The 18,225-nt window shown below is 40.4% G+C and overlaps 1 protein-coding gene across 1 annotated transcript in view; it reads left to right on the top strand.

Annotated features, from left to right (window-relative positions):
• EPG5 (ectopic P-granules autophagy protein 5 homolog) overlaps positions 1 to 18,225 on the top strand; it is a 131,137-nt gene that overhangs the window by 44,662 nt on the left and 68,250 nt on the right. The window contains exons 14-20 of the mRNA XM_025365545.1: positions 6,662 to 6,826; positions 9,186 to 9,305; positions 9,972 to 10,231; positions 14,475 to 14,615; positions 15,714 to 15,858; positions 16,066 to 16,263; positions 16,826 to 16,936. Coding sequence (XP_025221330.1) covers positions 6,662 to 6,826; positions 9,186 to 9,305; positions 9,972 to 10,231; positions 14,475 to 14,615; positions 15,714 to 15,858; positions 16,066 to 16,263; positions 16,826 to 16,936 — 1,140 coding nt within the window. The remainder of the gene's footprint in view (positions 1 to 6,661; positions 6,827 to 9,185; positions 9,306 to 9,971; positions 10,232 to 14,474; positions 14,616 to 15,713; positions 15,859 to 16,065; positions 16,264 to 16,825; positions 16,937 to 18,225) is intronic.

The following is an 18,225-nucleotide window of genomic DNA, read 5'->3' as shown; positions in this document are numbered from 1 at the left end:
AAAAAAAAAAAAAAAAAAAAAAAAAAAAAAAAAAATCAACGTATGGTTCTCTTGGTCCCTGTTTTATAGCACTAAAGGAAGGGTATTGTTCCCCACCTGAAGTGATTTTTTTCCCAAGTTCTAATGCACACTCCTCTAAGCTGTTCTATGGCATCATCCTGCATGACCACTTGTGCATCGAAACCAGCCCAGCCACCAACCCCCAAAAGTTGGTCTGCAGTTATATTAATTTGAGGTTGGGCCTGGGCATTGCGAGCAGCCTGAATGGAAGCTTCATCTGCCCACCAAGTTTTAAATTGTAAGAACTGAGCAGGAGTTAGACAAGCTTGAGTAACAGTGTCCCAGTCAGTAGGTATCATTTGACTAGAAACAGCAACATTCTTTAACGGTTCCAATTACAAAAGGAGAACCTGGTCTATACTGATTTATAACTTGTTTAAATTCTTTGAGTCATTTAAAAGGAAAAGGCTCAAATGTATCTGTAATATTTTCCTGTTGATCTGTGGGGTGTGTTCTAACAGGGAACTGCCAAGCCTCTAAATCACTCTCTCGTCTAGCTTTCTGAAGTCCTGCCTAAATAGAACTAAGAGTGGTCGCTTGAGGTGCTGCTCGAACAGTCACTGGGGCAACTACTTTTTGCCCAGTGTCCTCCGGAAAAGAAAGATCTGGAGGGTCTTTTTCTTCAAAATAATAATGAGGGGGTGCAGAAGGGTAGGGATGAACCTCTCCTTCCTTTGCTGCTGTAGCTTTAGCTGGTAAATAAACATGCTCTGTAACTTCTTCTGTTACTTTGCTATACTCTCCTTCCTCCTCATTATCAGTGTGAAAAAGTTCCAAGGGGAACGAACCAGACCCCACACCTGTCCCACTGTTACTCTGATGCTTCGGAGCTCCCCTTCTTACTCACCATGGGGATTGTTTTAAGAGTACTCGGGTATCCTCCAGCTAGTTTTCCATTCTAACCATCGCTATGGCGACCCTTCAACCTGGATTCGAGGCCCCATGTTGGGCACCACTTGATGAGACCAGCTCAGTTGGGGAGACCCTAACCCAGTGGCACTAGAGGAATTATAGACACACACAGAAATATAGAGATGTGAAGTGGGAATTAGGGGTCTCACAGCCTTCAGAGCTGAGAGCCCCGAACAGAGATTTACCCACGTGTTTATTAACAGCAAACCAATCATTAGCATTGTTTTTAGAGATATTAAATTAACTAAAAGTATCCCTTATGGGAACCAAAATGATGGGCCGAATTAAAGGAATGGGTTGGGCTAGTTAACTGCAGCAGGAGCACGTCCTTAAGGCACAGATCGCTCATGCTATTGTTTGTGGCTTAAGAATGCCTTTAAGCGGTTTTCTGCCCTGGGCAGGCCAGGTGTTCCTTGCCCTCATTCCCGTAAACCCACAACCTTCCAGTGTGGGCGTTAGGGCCATTGTGAACATGTTACAGTGCTGCAGAGATTTTGTTTATGGCCAGTTTTGGGGCAAGTTTATGGCTGGATTTTGGGGGACTTGCTCCCAACATTTCACCATGTTGGTCAGGCTGGTCTTGAACTCCTGACTTCAGGTGATCTACCCGCCTCAGTCTCCCAAAGTGCTGGGATTACAGGCATGAGCCACTGTGCCTGGCCCAACTATTACTCTTACTCTTCTATCTCCTTCAGCTCTAAGCAACTTTCTTAGGTTAGGGTCCTAAGCAACTTTCATAGATTAGGGCCCTAAGCCCTAATCTAATGTCTGTCTCTAGATTTTTTTCCTATTTCAGACATTTCATATTAATGGAACTATGTAATATGTGGTCTTTGTGACTGGTTTATTTCACCTAGCATGATACCCTCAAGGTTCATCAATGTTGTAGTATGTGTCAGCATTTACTTCATTTTTAAGCCTGTATGATAATTCCTTGGTGCACGCATGCGTGTGTGTGTGTGTGTCTGTGTGTGTGTATAACTTTTTGTTTATCCATTCATTCGTTGATGGGGACTTGGGTTGCTTCTGCCTTTTGACTATTGTGAATAATGTTTCTATGAATGTGGATATAAAAACATCTCTTTCAGGCCTTGCTTTCGGTTCTTTCGGGCATATTCTCAGAAGTAGAATTGCTGGATTATGTCATAATTCTATTTTTAATCTTTTGAGGAGCCATCATACTGTTTTCCATAGTGGTGGTACATGGTACATTTTCCTTTTAAGAAAAACATTGTATGCTACTGCAAGATGATTATATTGAGATAAAAAGCTTTTCATATACAGTTCAATACAGTAGGAAGTTTTCTGTTGCTTCTTCTTGAGTGATTAGTGGATGAATTCCGGAGAAATGTACAGTGGATCATATGATTCTTTTAGTTTGAGCTCATGACATTTTTCTCAAGTGTTTTTCTTGTTTTTAGCTCCTTTTTTTTTTTCTCCCGAGACAGAGTCTTGCTCTATCTCCAGGCTGGAGTGCAGTGGTGCAGTCTTGGCTCACTGCAACCCCTACCTTTTGGGGTCAAGCGATTATCCTGCCTCCCGAGTAGCTGGGATTACAGGTGTGCACCACCACGCCTGGCTAATTTTTAGTAGAGACGAGGTTTCACCATGTTGGCCAGGCTGATCTCGAACTCCTGACTTCGTGATCTACCCACCTTGGCCTCCCAAAGTGGTGGGATTACAGGTGTGAGCCACCACGCCCAGCCTACATTTATTTTTTAAATTTGGCCATAATACTTCTAGTAGTAAATTTGCTCACAAATTTGCTTAACTTTAAGTGTGAAAATTGAAACCACAATGTTTCAGTGTAAGTTGCCTACACTCCTGGTTTATACATGTGGTTCCATTGTGCTCTATGAACTTGTGAGGTTTTTAGAGGAAGTTGTTTAAGCCCCCATGCTTTCAGAGGGATATGATGGCCTTGAATATTTTCACAGTGACCTTGGGCTAATCTGGAATCAGACCCTAGCTCCAGAATCTGAGAATGAGCTGTGGCTGGGGGCTCTGAACTTTCAGTGACACACTTGGAGTATGAGGATAACTTTCTGTTCTAGAGGCCTAGCATGAGGCACATCCTGTGTAGAGATTGCTGTGGGTTAGGATAAGTGTTGATAAGGACAAAACCTTTTGGGAGATCCCAGAGTATAAAACTCAGAGATTTATTTGGTGACAACCTGCAAATTGATGCTTTATTTTTCTTTTGGCCTACTGTATAATTTCAAAAATTGGCCCACTTCAGAGGATACATTCTATATTTGATAGTGAAATCCATGCATCTTTCCTTTAACCTCTTCAAGTAAAGTTAGTGATACTTTTACTTTCGGTGAAAGCATAAATATATTTTAAAACGTATTATGTGAATCCTATTTTATTGAGAACTCTCACTGGAATTCTTAATTGGATTCTTCTAATTGTTATGCCTTTAATTTTTTTTTTCTTGCCTTAGTACATTGACTCTAGGCCCTTTATTATAGTGTTGAATAGAATTAGTGAGAATGGACATTCTTGCTTGATTTCCTATCAAAAGTGCATTATATTAGGCTGAGGAAGTATCTTTCTATTTCCAGTTTGCTGAGTTTTCTTCATGAATGAGTATTCAAGTGGTTTTTCCACATTCATATGAGATAATCTTATGATTTTTTTCCTTCATTCTCTTAAGTTGATGAGTTACACTGACCAGTTTTCTAATGTTAAACTGCCATTGTGTGTTTCTGGAATAAAAAACACTTGATCATCATCAGGTATTATTCTTTTGAGGTATTGGTAGATTCAATTTGACAATATTTTGTTGACAGTTTTTACATATGTTCATGAGGGATGTTGCTCTGTCATTTGATTTCTTGTTATGTCTTTATTAGGTTTGGTTTTAGGGCTATGTTAGCTTCATAACATGAGTTGGAAAGCATTTCTCCTCCTCTGTTTTTTGAAAGAGTTTTTGCATAATTACTATTAATTCCTCTTTGACTTTTTGATGGAATTTACCGGTGAAATCATCTGGGTCTGGAGTTTTCTTTGTGGGAAGTCTTTTGATCATACATTGGATTTTTTCTTTTCTTTTCTTCTTCTTTTTTCTTTTTTCTTTTTTTTTGACAGACACTCACTCTGTTGTCCAGGCTGCAGTGCAGTGGCACAATCTTGGCTCACTGCAACCTCTCCCTCCCAGATTCAAGCAATTCTCCTGCCTCAACCTCCTGAGTAGCTGGGATTACAGGCACATGCCACCATGCCCAGCTAATTATTGTATTTTTAATAGAGACAGGATTTCACCATGTCGACTAGGCTTGTCTTGAACTCCTGATCTCAGGTAAGCCACCTGCCTCAGCCTCCCAAAGTGCTGGGATTACAGGCGTGAGCCACCATGCCTGGCCAACACAGTGGATTTCTTTTTTTTTTTTTTAGACAGAGTCTTGCTCAGTCACCCAGGCTGGAATGTGGTGGCAATCTTGGCTCACTGCAACCTCTGCCTCCTGCATTCAAGTGATTCTCCTGCCTCAGCCTCCCCAGTAGCTGGGATTACAGGCACACACCACCACTCCCGGCTAATTTTGTATTTTTCGTAGAGACGGGGTTTCACCATGTTGGCCAGACTGGTCTCAAACTCCTGACCTCAAGTGATCTGCCTGCCTCGGCTTCCCAAAGTGCTGGGATTACAGGCATGAGCCACTGTGCCTATCAACGATTGGATTTCTTTAACAGATAAGGGACTATTCAAGTTTTTATTTTTTCCTGAGTCAGTTTTGGTAAGATATGTTTTTAAAGGGGTTTTTCCCATTTCATCTGACTTGTTGAATGTATTGACACAGAGTTGTTTATAGTAGTCTCTTGTTATTCTTTTAATGTCTCTTGGGGTCTTTTCTGATAGCTTCACTTTCATTCTTGATGTACAGATATATGCCATGCCATTATTTTACATAACTAGGCTAGATGCTTTTCCGGACAGATCTCATTGCTGTACTTGATTGTTCTAGCACTACTGTTTTGCTCTTTCTGTCAGATACTTGCAGCGTACAGTAGGACTTTTCTGTTTTTGAAATTTTCATTTTACCATTTTATTTGAAAGATCCAAGACCTATATTAATGAATCCTCATGAAAATGTAATTAAGTAAACACACACAGAAGAATCTAAAAAGGAAAGGAATGGTTTCTTTAAAATTCACTCTTTCTACTATTTTTTTTTTTTTTTTAATTTTGTTTTGGGTAATGGGATCATTTTTACCTCAGACCTCAGCATCACACAGTAGGTAACACCTGCACATGTACCTTATGAATATAAAAGTTGAAATTCTATTTAAAAATTTTGTTTTGGCTTCAGTTTGGAACAGTGCAGGAACCTGATAAATGCCAATATCTAGACCTGGGTTGTTTGATATGGTGCTGCTAGACACATGTGGCTATAGATGGAGCCCTTGAAAAGTGGCTAGTCCAAGTTGAAATGTTCTCTAACTGTAAAATATTCACTGAGGTTTGAAGACTTTGTATTAACAAAAGAATGTAACACATCTCAATTCTATCTAATAGTTACAGGTTGAAATGATAATATTTTGGACATTTGATTAAATAAAATACATTATTAAAATTAATTTTACTTGTTTCTTTTGGCTTTTAAAAATGTGGCTGTTAGAAAAATCGAAATTGCACATATGACTTGCATTGTTTTTCCGTTGTACAGCACTATTCTAGACATCGTAAAATGAATTATTCTTCTGATCAGTCTCCCTTAAAGCAAACTTTATTAACTGAACTCAGATTTATCTTTTTTTTTTGAGATGGAATCTCACTCTGTCGCCCAGGCTGGAGTATAGCGGCACGATCTCAGCTCACTGTAACCTCCACCTCCTGGGCTCAAGTGATTCTCCTGCCTCAGCCTCCTGAGTAGCTGGGGCTACAGGCACATGCTATCACACCTGGCTAATTTTTGTATTTTTAGTAGAGATGGGGTTTCACCATGTTGGCCAGGCTGGTCTCAAACTCCGGATCTCAGGTGATCTGTCTGCCTGGGCCTCCCAAAGTGCTGGGATTACAGGCATGAACCATCATGCCTGGCCCAGATTTATCTTAATTTGCATACTCGGATATGTTGTTTTAAAAGTAGTGCTGTAGACTTTTTGTAAATAGGATTTAAAACCTTTTTATTGTGGATTATTTCAAATACATATAAAAGTAATGAGAATAGTATGGTATAATGACCTATCATCAAGTTTTAACAGTAACCATCAACTCTTGGTCTCTTGGTTGATCTTGTTTCATCTTACCACCCTCCCACTCACCCCACCCCCGGCCTAGATGGCTTGGAAGCCAATAGAGTATCTTTTTAAATGCCGTAGAATGAATAATTACTTAAAGTGCTAAATTCTTTTGCAAAGTGAATAACTGTCCCCTGATTTATCATGATTTTAAAAATGTGCATTAGCATGGTGGTTTACCTAAACTGAAGCATACCGATTTGGATATTTAAAAAAGATTGATCTTTACAAAGGATTACAAAATGTGCTTTTGATGTGTCATCAATTTTAATACCCACTTGATTTGGTTGTCCGTGATTTCCATTTCATTTGTCTAAAAATTAAGCAAAAACCCCAGTTCCTTTTGGAGAAAATTTTTTATAAGCAGTTTAATCATATAATACTGTAGTAATATAGCATTGTTCTAAGTCTTTATTTTAATGACTATTGTTTTCTTTTTAATAAGGTTTCTCTATACTTGTTTAAAGAATTGCCTTTGTATCTTTGGCAACCTTCTGCATCTGAGATAGCGGTGATTCGGGATTGGTTGTTGAATTACAACCTGACAGTGGTGAAGAATAAACTGGCCTGTGTTATTCTTGAAGGACTGAATTGGGGATTTACTAAACAGGTATGTGTTCAAACCATTCCCTGGAGACTGGAGGTTGTACATGCATCTGTTTCAAAGAAGGATTTTCTCAAAACACTTAACATTTTTGAGTACCATTTGCAAGGTCTACAAATTCTTTTAGCTATGTCAGAATTTAGGATTTTCTCTTTAATTCTCTTTTGCAGAATGAGCAACTATTAAATGAAGATAAATTGTTCCACATTGAAAATTCTTCCCTTTTTCCTTATTCATGTGTATGTGTTTTTATTTTTTATTTTTATTTTTTTGAGACAGAGTCTTGCCCTGTCACCCAGGCTGGAGTGCAGTGGCACGATCTTGGTTCACTGCAACCTCCGCCTCCCAGGTTCAAGCGATTCTCCTGCATCAGCCTTCCAAGTAGCTGGGATTACAGGTGCATGCCACCACGCCTGACTAATTTTTGTATTTTTTAGTAGAGACAGGGTTTCGCCATGTTGGCCAGGCTGGTCTCAAACTCCTGACCTCAAGTGATCCGCCTTGCCTTGGCTTCCCAAAGTGCTGGGATTACAGGCGTGATCCACCGTGCCCGGCTGTATCTGTTGTTTTGTCTCTGGCTACTTTAGTTTCTCCTAATTGCCTCTTCTGCCTCTGGTTCCTTTTTCTCCTGTAATTTGTCTTGCATGTCATTGTCAGAGTTGTTTTCTGAAACACTGTGCATTGGGTAACAGTCTGAGCTCTAAGCCAGCCTGCTTGGGTTCTAATCTCAGCTCTGCCATCTTCTGGCTGTGTGACTCTGAGCAAGTTTCCTAAACTCTTTGGGCCTTGGTTGCTTATTTGTAAACATTCGTGTTAATGAGTATACCTCAATATCTCACAGGGTTGTTTTTTGTTTTGTTTTGAGATGGAGTCTCACTATGCTGCCCAGGCTGGCCTCGAACTCCTGGGCTTAAGAGAGCCTTCTGCCAAGTACCTGGGATTACAGGCGTGTGCCAGTGCGCACAGAGTTGTTGTAAGGATTAAACAAACGAGGAAATGCAAGATGTTTAGGATGATTCTTGCCACACATTAAGTACTCAGTAGTGTGGTTATTATTAAGGGTTTGCTATGTAGCATGTATCTTCAGAGATACATTTCAAGTGGTATTCACTGTTACAAAACCTTCCCTGCCTTTTTACCTTGGACCTTATTTGTTAGCTCCTCCATCAAAAGATTAACATTTAAAAGAGAAAGTGGTGGAAAACTCAGCCCTTTACACCTATTTGACAGATTTTGTTCTGAGCAAGTCATTTAGTCCTGGAAGCCATCTTGCATCTGGACAGCATGATACCTGTTGTGCAGATAAGGAAACTGAAGCCTGGGAGCTTTTCTGCTGAGGTGTCCTTGACCACCTGGGACTGCCCATAGATTCATCTGGGCCCTCTCTCATTGACATGCTTGTAGGCAAGAGCTACAGGGAGCTGTTTTCCACCTTCACATTCTCTGGCTTGTGAACAGAATCACCCAGGCTCTCCTCTCGAAGAGCTGCATGAGAGTCTTCCCACGCCTTTGTTAGAGTTAGGAAAGTCATCTTTCTGAAAGGTTTAAGGAATGTATTTTTTCAGATTGCAAAGGAAGATAGAGTAAGAAATTTGATAGGCAACTTCAGGCGCCAGAAGGAATATTTTACCTGTGTTGCTGAGTGTCTTATTTAACTAATGATGGAACAGGAAAACGCAATGTAGACATAATTTATTAAATATCTTTCTTTCTTTCTTTTTTTTTTTTTTTTGAGTCAGAATCTCACTCTGTAACCCAGTGGCACGATCTTGGCTCACTGCAACCGCTGCCTCCTGGGTTCAATCAATTTTGCTGCTTCAGGCTCCCAAGTAGCTGGAACTACAGGCATGCACCACCACACTTGGCTAATTTTTGTATTTTTAGTAGAGACAAGGTTTCACCATGTTGGTCAGGCTGGTCTCGAACTCCTGACCTCAAGTTATCTGTCTGTCTTGGCTTCCCAAAGTGCTAGGATTACAGGCATAAGCCATCACGCCCAGACAGTTTATTAAATATTTTTCTGTTTAATTAACTAAGCATCTGCCTGGTTCGTGGCATTGCCCTTGACCTGAAGTGTTTGTAGAGATTCTTGGGTGGAATGGGGTATGACATTCAAAGATAACCTTTTTTGGCTGGAGTAGAGGTTAAGTCAGGTTCAAACCTATCTAGGTGCAGTGTTATGGCCCTTGACAGTTTTTTGCCTATTCTCATTTTATAGCTTCATTGTGTGGGATGTGATTTTTGGAACATTTAGCTTCTGCATCGAAAATCTTTTTTTACTATTCTGTCTAATGTTTTGATTCAAAGTTACAAAAACAAAACAAAACCAAGGTTCTATGTTTGTGACTATTTTTCTCTTTAAAAGGGTACCCTTCATCTGGATCAAGCAGTTCATGCTGAAGTGGCTTTAATGGTTCTTGAAGCTTACCAGAAGTACCTTGCACAGAAGCCATATGCTGGGATTCTTTCTGAAAGTATGAAGCAGGTATTTCTTTCTCTTCTGTATTGGAAACATGAATCTTTATCTTCCCAAGACATTTAGAAATAAAGATGATAAACTTATACTATTGACCATTAGGTATCCTAAGAACATTTCTGGCAATTTAAGATGTTATAATTGACTTCTATGGTTTGATAAAGATTCTTCTTTAAAAAATAGCCTTTATATAACTATTCTAATGTTACAGAATTTGAGTTGAACTACAGTGGTGTATTAGAGCTTGGTTGTACTGGCTCTGGAGAACTGACTTAAATTTTTAGGAACTTTGCAAGCCAGGTTATTAAACTATTGGTAGCTTAAAATTGACCATGGTGGGAATTTTTACACCACCAAAATTGGCAAGTGCTATAAATGAGACCTCCATCTGATGGGTAAACTTATTTATCAGCACACTATTCATTGAGTATCAACTTTTATGTCACTTTTCTTTTACATGAGCTAAGATCAGGTTCACAGAGTGACTAGTAAGTAAGCAGAAGTTGCGAGTGAGAAATTGCTTCGATGTAGTGCAATAAACATTAATTGGAGACCAGCAAGTAGAATATTCCTCTCTTTTGAGGGCATTGTTGGTCACAAAAGGAGATGAGTGTAGGAGCTTACTGATTTAATTTGTGTGTGACTAATGTGGCTTAAAATAAATAATTGTTTTAGGTTTCATATTTGGCCAGTATTGTTCGATATGGAGAGACGCCTGAGACCTCATTTAACCAATGGGCCTGGAATTTAATCTTGAGGCTAAAACTGCACAAAAACGATTATGGAATACAGCAGAATTGTCCAGCTGTTCCCTTCTCCATCACTGTGCCTGACATGACAGAGTCACCCACGTTTCATCCTCTCTTGAAGGCTGTGAAAGCGGGCATGCCCATTGGCTGTTATCTAGCCTTATCTATGACAGCTGTGGGCCACAGGTACAGTGTTGGGCTGAACCACTAGGGTTACTGAACCTTATAGATAGTTCTAGAATTTTATCTTCCATATCCCAAGTTCTGAGGCCTCTGTCAAACCTATTGAGGAGTAATTAGGGCCAAATAATAATCCTTGATTAACAGCTTATCAAGGGGAGATGCTGCCCAAATTCACATACTTCAGATTTGTACAAGCAAGTCACCTTGTTACGTTATGAAGAAAGTTCTGCTTGTCTCCTGGAGTGCAATGTTCATGTCAGCAGCAGATTCATACTCTCTTCCTCAGAATTGTGATCAAATAAAAATAATTGATCACCTGTAGTAAAATTTTTGAAAAATTGATGGCAGCCCAACTCAGGCTTCTTTTTTTTTTTTTTTTTTTAATTTTACTTTGAGTTCTAGGGTACATGTGCACAACTTGCAGGTTTGTTACATAGGTATACATGTGCCATGTTGGTTTGCTGCACCCATTAACTCGTCGTTTACGTTAGGTATTTCTCCTAATGCTATCCCTCCTCCCTCCCCCCACCCCACGACAGGCCCCAGTGTGTGACGTTCCGCATCCTGTGTCCAAGTGTTCTCACTGTTCAGTTCCCACCTATGAGTGAGAACATGCGGTGTTTGGTTTTCTTAACTAGAGGTCCCCTTAACTGTCTAGAAGAATGAAATGCCTGACCAGGTCATATGCCTCTCTGATATGAGCCCATAGCTGTCTGTATGTCTTCCACTGGAGCATTTATCACACTATATCATAGTTAATCTGTTTAATTTTCTCAGAGATTCAGTTATATATAACTTCTATGAGAGAAGTGCCCAGGAACGGCATTTGTCTTGTGTTACCATTTTATCCCTAGTGACGAAGACTTTATCTGCTGCAGTAAATAACTGAATGCATGAATGACTTCTCAGTTGGTTAAACATCCTTTTCTTTAAAGATTCTTTTCTTATGCATTATTTTTTTTCTAGTCTATTCATTTGTCTTCAGACTCTTTGACCTCTGCTTTCTGATTCTTGTGTTTTAGACTCACCGTAACTCTTTTTAGCATCCTCATTTCAACATCTTGTTCCACATTAAGTGTAATTTCAGTGGGATACCAGTTGCAATCAGCTGTAGTCTTCAGCCTTGTTCTGTGAAGTAGGAGAGATACAGAATTGTTTGATAGCTTCCCTTGGGTTGTTGACAGTTTAGTTGAGATAATAGACAAATCAATCAGCACTACTATAGAATATAATTGCAGGCTGGATGATATGTGGACAACAGTGGTTCTCAACTTCTACTGTTCTTTAGATTTACTTTTGGAGCCTTTTAAAAATCCCAGTGCAGGGAAAAGGGTGAGAATCCTGGCCTAAATGGGCTGGGGGCCAGTTCTCTAGGTATCTCTAATGTACACCCTGGATTGATAACTACTTAGAAGCTGAGCAGAAAGAATGTAAAGGAAGGAGAGATCAGTAGAGTGGGATACCTTCGTGGAAGAGCTGAGTTTTGGAAAGGAGTCTTAAATTAGACAAGACGTCTGTCGTAGTTTGGATGTTTGTCCCGCTAAACCTCATATTGACATTTGATCCCCATTGTTGGAGATGGGACCTAATAGGAGGTGTTTGGGTCTTGAGGGCTGATCCCTCATGAATGGCTTAGTGCCATCCTCTCAGTAATGAATGAGTTCTTGACTTAGTTCCCATGAGAACTGGTTGTTAAAAAGAGCCTGGCACCCCGCCTCCTCCTTACTTGCTATCTCACCATGTGATCTCTGAACTTGCCAGCTCCTGTTGGCCTTCTGCCATGTATGGAAGCAGCCTGAGGCTCTCACCAGACACCCAGTCTTCCAGCCAACAGAATTATGACTCAAATAAACCTTTTTTTCTTTATTAATTGCCCAGTCTCAGGTATTCCTTTATAGCAGTGCAACATGGACTAAGACAACATCCTAGGCTAATGAGCAGAGTGATGTTGTGTTCCTCTTACAGTTACTTAGTGCCCACAGTTTGTTGAAGATTCAGCTCAAGGGCCATTTCCTGCCACGTGCAGCTCCTGTACATTCTGAACAGCACACTCACTGTGTTTTATTGTCATTGTATTCTCCCCCACTCCTCATGGACTGTTTGCTCTATTAAGGTAGGGACATTATCTTGTTCAATTGTGTATCTCCAGATCTTATACTTAGTAGGTATTCAACAAATGCTGGTGGGTTGAATGAATGTGGAAAGGAGAGTCAGGTGTCTGAGTGGGTAAGGGGAGAGGTGGGGAAATGATGAGGAAACACTTCTCAGTGATGCCTGTGATCCATATTGGAGAATGGAGGTGATCAGGCGTTTGGGCCAAATTATGGAGATATTTGAAAGCCAAGTAAAAGAAGGTAGAATTGATTTAGAAAAGAGGAGACCTGATAAGGGTCCTTAGGAAGACACTCTTTATATTGTTTCCAGTAGCTCTAGTGTTATTAACAGTTTCTGTACTTTGGGTTTCCCATCTCTAAAATGGGAGTAATAATAACATCACACTTCCTTTATGAGGCTTAAGTGAGTCAGAACACATGTAACGTGTCTAGAACAGTGTCTAACGTGATTCTCTTGAGTGCAGTTATCTGAACTTAAGTGTTTTATGATTTCTTGAATTTCTTGTATCCACTCTGGGATCATAGCTCTTTATTCACTGATACTGCTGTGGACTCTCTCTAAAGATAATTTTTGATTTGTGCTGATTACTAAATCTTGAATGGGAGTGAGAATGAGAATGAGCATTTCCTCTCGGGGCTGATCTCTCGTGTAAAACTCCATGGTGGGCATTTGGGATTAGGTGTACTAGAATACAGAAGTAACTTAAAACAATCTTAGGTATGGGCAGAGTAGGCAGGGACGTAAGTTGTGTGTGAATATAATATTATGGACATTGCAGAGAAGAGTAGTCAGAAATTCACCCAGAATATTTCCCATCATAAAATCATCGATTTTTTTCTGTTTATTTTCATCCATCATTTTTCCTTTGATCTTTTAAAAAAGTATGTATAATTTTATATCCTTAGTTTTTCACTTTAATATTTTAAGTAGTTTCCTTGTGGCATAACCTTTGCACAATTACTTTATTTTTTGAAATGATTTTTTCCCCCAGAATTAAAGCGGTTATAACCAAACTGCAGAATTAGGAAAGTGGCGAAAAAGCCACTCGCTTCTGCCACTGTTGTACAATGACTATTTTGTTGTGACATTGTCCCTGTATTCCCCTCCACAAATAACTTTTCTTTACTGGTGGTTATGATCACGAGTATAAAATTTTATGTTTTATTCCCTAGTATCTTGATAGCAGAAGTGTTTTTCCACATTGCCTTTGGTCATCATGTGTGTTATTTTAAAATGATGCAATAGTATTTCCAATTGAAAGGATTTTTCTAAAATTTCCTTAAGTTATTTTCTACCTCTGAGTTTTAGAGTTAAAAATAAACCTGAAAAGCACATCTTTACATGGATCGTATTTTATATTTTTTTCCATATTTGAGATTATTTTTTAAGGATAGATTCTTTGAAGTGAGGCAGAGAATAATAAACGTTTTATGCCAAATTGGTTTTAGCAGAATTTTGTAGTTTATGCAGGTCGAGTATCCCTAATCTGAAAACCTAAACTTTGAAATGCTCCAAAATCTGAAACTTTGAATTCTGACATTGCACTCAAAGAAAGTGTTCATTGGAGCATTTTGGAGTTTGGACTTTTGGATTAGGGATGCTCAGCTTGTAAGTATGATTCGAGTGTTCCAAAATCTAAGAAAGCACTTTTCGTCTCAAGCATTTCAGATAAGGGATAGTCAACCTGTACTGACAGATTGAGCTCACTTTTGAGTCTCCTCTTTGCTGTGACACCTTGTGGGAATATCCAGACAAGGAGAGCCCCTGTGGTTCTCTTAGGAGAAGCTCTGTTTGAGAAACAAAATATGGTAGTGGAGGGTGCTTTGGATTAGAAATGTGCAAACTGAGTTCTCATTTTGACCTTACCCTAGGAAATTATGTGAATTTGGGCATGATACTTCACCTTCCTCATCCATAAAATGAAAATACAGATTAACTTTTAAGTTCCTTTGCAATTCTAGAATTTCTATGTGAAGATTGGGGTCTAGTATTTCTGTGTGAAGATTGGGTATAAAACATGTGCTGGAGACCTGAGATAACCCAAGGTATTGAAGGCTCATAACTCATTGGAAGAACAGAATTTTATGAACCAGCTACCTTGTATATTCATTGCCTTTCTCTTTTTCCATAGCATTGAGAAGTTCTGTGCAGAAGGCATCCCACTGTTGGGAGTTCTGGTCCAGTCAAGACATTTGAGAACAGTGGTCCATGTCCTGGATAAGATTCTACCTTTATTTTACCCTTGCCAGTATTACCTTCTGAAGAATGAGCAGTAAGTGTGTTCCATTTGTGGCAGGAGACACTCTTAAACAGTCCAGCAAGTACAAATGACTGTGTCTTCTGATTTCTTAAGTAAAATAAAGGGAATGCTATTTCAACAGTGTATTATGGGGCAAAAATATTCTGCACCCCAGTTTAGAATGCAGGTTGATGAACAGTGATTCTAATAATGACTCCAGTTTTATTACCATGAAAGATATTTTTCCTTTTCATTTATTATAACTTTGAATTGCTTATTAAAGCTTATAAAGTATATGAAGGAGCAGTTTTTCCCCTGAGATTCTGGGAATCGTGCTTCTGATATTGAGCAGCAAATGGCTTTGCCATTGTAACAATAGAAAAGATTGTTTTTAATTGTTTACGGTGCATATAGTGCAGTGTTGCCAACAAATAAGATGTGTAGGAAGGTGGGAAGAGAACAACCTGTCTAGGGAGTAGAGAGTAAAGCATCTGGCTGGGGCCTCATGAAGAGTGATGAAAGGGGAAGTGAGGCCTCACCGCATGTGGAGAAGCCCTGTTCGGTGGGGACATGAAGTACATCCAAAGGCACAAGGGGAGCATTACAGTTTTCCTGTTGTGTGTCTTTTCAAGCAGTATGTCTCCAACTTGGCCAAAAGAGCTTATTAAATATGGATTTCCAGGTTTCTCCCCTGGGGATTTTACTTTAGTAGGAATGGGTTAGGTCCAGGGAACTACTCACCCAACCCCTCAACCCCTTTTTAAGAATCGGCACCCTGGGCATGAGGCAAGTTTGGAAACTGAATGGTTTGGAAACATCTCTGCCTTTATTCGTGGAGGTGGGGAGTGAGGAGGGGAGAGTGGTGCCTTTGGGTCTTTCTTGTAATGCTGTTTAACTTGCATGTGTTTGTGTCATGGATCTGTTCTTACACCTCTGTGGGTAGATAGAATTCTTTTTAACCCATGTTAAATGTGAAAACTTTATTCTTCTAGAGTCCCTTCTTAAATAGTGCTTTGGTCAAAACATGGGACCAATTTAGGAATTTTTTGTTTCCTCGTAAGTAATTAGCTGGGGAAAATTCCGTTGACTCCTGATTGGAAGGTAAAGTGCATCCTCCTGTGTGCTTGGCAGGTTTTTGTCGCACCTCCTCTTGTTCCTACACTTGGACAGCGGTGTCCCTCAGGGTGTCACACAACAGGTCACCCACAAGGTGGCACAGCACTTGACAGGAGCCAGCCATGGGGACAATGTGAAACTTCTCAACAGCATGATCCAGGTGAGGGCCCTTGCAAGCCCCTAAACACACTTCTAGTGTTAGCACGCTTATGTTTTAGTCATTTCAGATTACTTGGCTCAGTGTGCTTTTGGCCAAGAAAGGCAGTAGATTTGGGCTTTGTAGTGGAGGTAAATATTATTTTATTGCTATTTAAAAAATGAGAGGCTGGTTGTTATCTTTCCCATCACATGAGCCTTTTCTCCACAGGCACACATATCTGTAAGCACTCAGCCCAATGAAGTGGGCCCTGTTGCTGTGTTGGAGTTCTGGGTTCAGGCTCTCATAAGCCAGCATCTCTGGTACCGAGAACAACCTATCCTCTTCCTCATGGACCACTTGTGTAGAGCAGCTTTTCAGCTGATGCAGGAAGACTGCATACAGAAATTACTCTACCAGCAACATAAGGTAAAAAACCTGTTAGAAAATTTATCTTTCAGTGATTGGCTAGATATAGTAGTTGTTGTTTTTTTGAGATAGAGTTTCGCTCTTGTTGCTCAGGCTGGAGTGCAATGGCACGATCACAGCTCACTGCAACCTCCGCCTCTTGGGTTCAAGCGATTCTCCTGCCTCAGCCTCCTGAGTAGCTGGGATTACAGGTGTGAGCCACCATGCCCAGCTAATTTTTGTATTTTTAGTAGAGACTGGGTTTCACTATGTTGGTCAGGCTAGTCTTGAACTCCTGACCTCAGGTGACCTGCCCACCTCGGCCTCCCAAAGTTCTGGGATTACAGGTGTGAGCCACCGTGGCTGGCCTAAGTATAGTAGCTTTCTAAAAAGATTCCCCCAAATACAGTTTTTAGATTTGGCTGTAATGCCTTGGACTATTGCTGCTGGTGGACACATCCTTGAAATCTCTGTCTTATCAGAATCTTGTGTTGTAGTAAGACAGTTGCTGATACTCTTGTAAAGGTCATTGATAAGATTTTTCTTAAAGCCTCCTCTCTCTGCTCCACATCTCCCGGTGTAGAATGCCTTGGGTTACCATTGTGACCGGAGTCTGCTCTCATCTTTGGTGAACTGGATTGTGGCAGGCAACACCACTCCTTCCTTTGTGGAGGGCTTGGCCACACCTACTCAGGTAGGAAACTGACTGAGAGGACCATTTGTTATCTTTGTGAACTTTAATCTCATGATCATCCTTGCAAAGAAATTACTAATAGTCTAAATTAACTTTTATTTAGCCCTTATTCTAGTATAAGTATACTTTTTCATTTAATCTTTGTAGTAGTCCTTGCTGAGGTTGTGCTGTTGTCATTCCTGTTTTACAGAGGAGTTAACTGAGTGTTTTTTTTTTTTTTTTTTTGAGACAGAGTTTCGTTCTTGTTGCCCAGGCTGGAGTCCAGTGGCGCGATCTTGGCTCACTGCAACTTCTGCCTCTTGGGTTCAAGCTTTTCTCCTGCCTTAGCCTCCCAAGTAGCTAGGATTACAGGCATGCGCCACCATGCCCAGCACATTGTATTTTTAGTAGTCGGGGTTTCTCCATGTTGGTCAGTCTGGTCTCAAACTCCTGACCTCAGGTGATCTGCCCGTCTTGGCCTCCCAAAGTGCTGGGATTACAGATGTGAGCCACTGCGTGCAGCATGAGGTGTTTTTTTTTTTTAAATGAAAAAACATTTTTGGAGACCAGGCCTTACTTTGTTGCGCAGGCTAGTCTCAATCTCCTCTTGTTAAGTCATTCTCCTGCTCCCAGCCTCCCTAGTATTTGGGGACTACAGGCACACTACTGTGCCTAGCTATAACTGAGGTTCAGTGGAATTAAGGGCTATCTCAGGAATAGACAACTCTTAATCAGACTCCAGCCAGCTGACTGTAGAGACTGCCCAGCAGCACTGCAGAGAGCTTTAGAGTAGGCGCTGGAGCCAGACAGCCTGGGTTTCAATCTGGGTTCTGCTGTTTGTTAGCTCTGTGCCTTGGGCAGCTTGCCTACCTCTCTGTCCTCAGTTTTCTCAGTTGTCAAATGGGAATAATGATGGCACCTGTGTGTAAAGCATTTAGAACAGTGCTTAGCTCGTAGCCAGTGCTTACTGAGTGTTGGCCATTATTATTGTCATCAGCAGCAGCAGCATTATTTTTATCATTACCACCTCTTACACTTTGTGTATAAAATTATGTCTTTCATCACTTAAATCAGTAGTAACATTCTTCAACCTGTTATTCGTCTTACTTCTTGCTCTTCTTCCCACCTCTCATGGATTGAGCTGGAACAAACTCCTTGCTGTTAGCTAGACACATCCCTGGCTTTTCCTCTTTTTGTTTCTGCCTAGCGGATTCTCTTACCAGCATGCCTTTCCCTCTGACCTCTACATAGAACCTTCTCTGAGGTAGCACTTCACCTTGACTCAGTCCTTGCCACTGCTCAACTTCACA

Source organism: Theropithecus gelada, chromosome 18, assembly GCF_003255815.1.
Source record: "Theropithecus gelada isolate Dixy chromosome 18, Tgel_1.0, whole genome shotgun sequence".
Classification (NCBI taxonomy): Eukaryota; Metazoa; Chordata; class Mammalia; order Primates; family Cercopithecidae; genus Theropithecus; species Theropithecus gelada.
The sequence above is the reverse complement of the archived record's forward strand: the minus strand, read 5'-3'. Positions and strand labels throughout refer to the sequence as shown.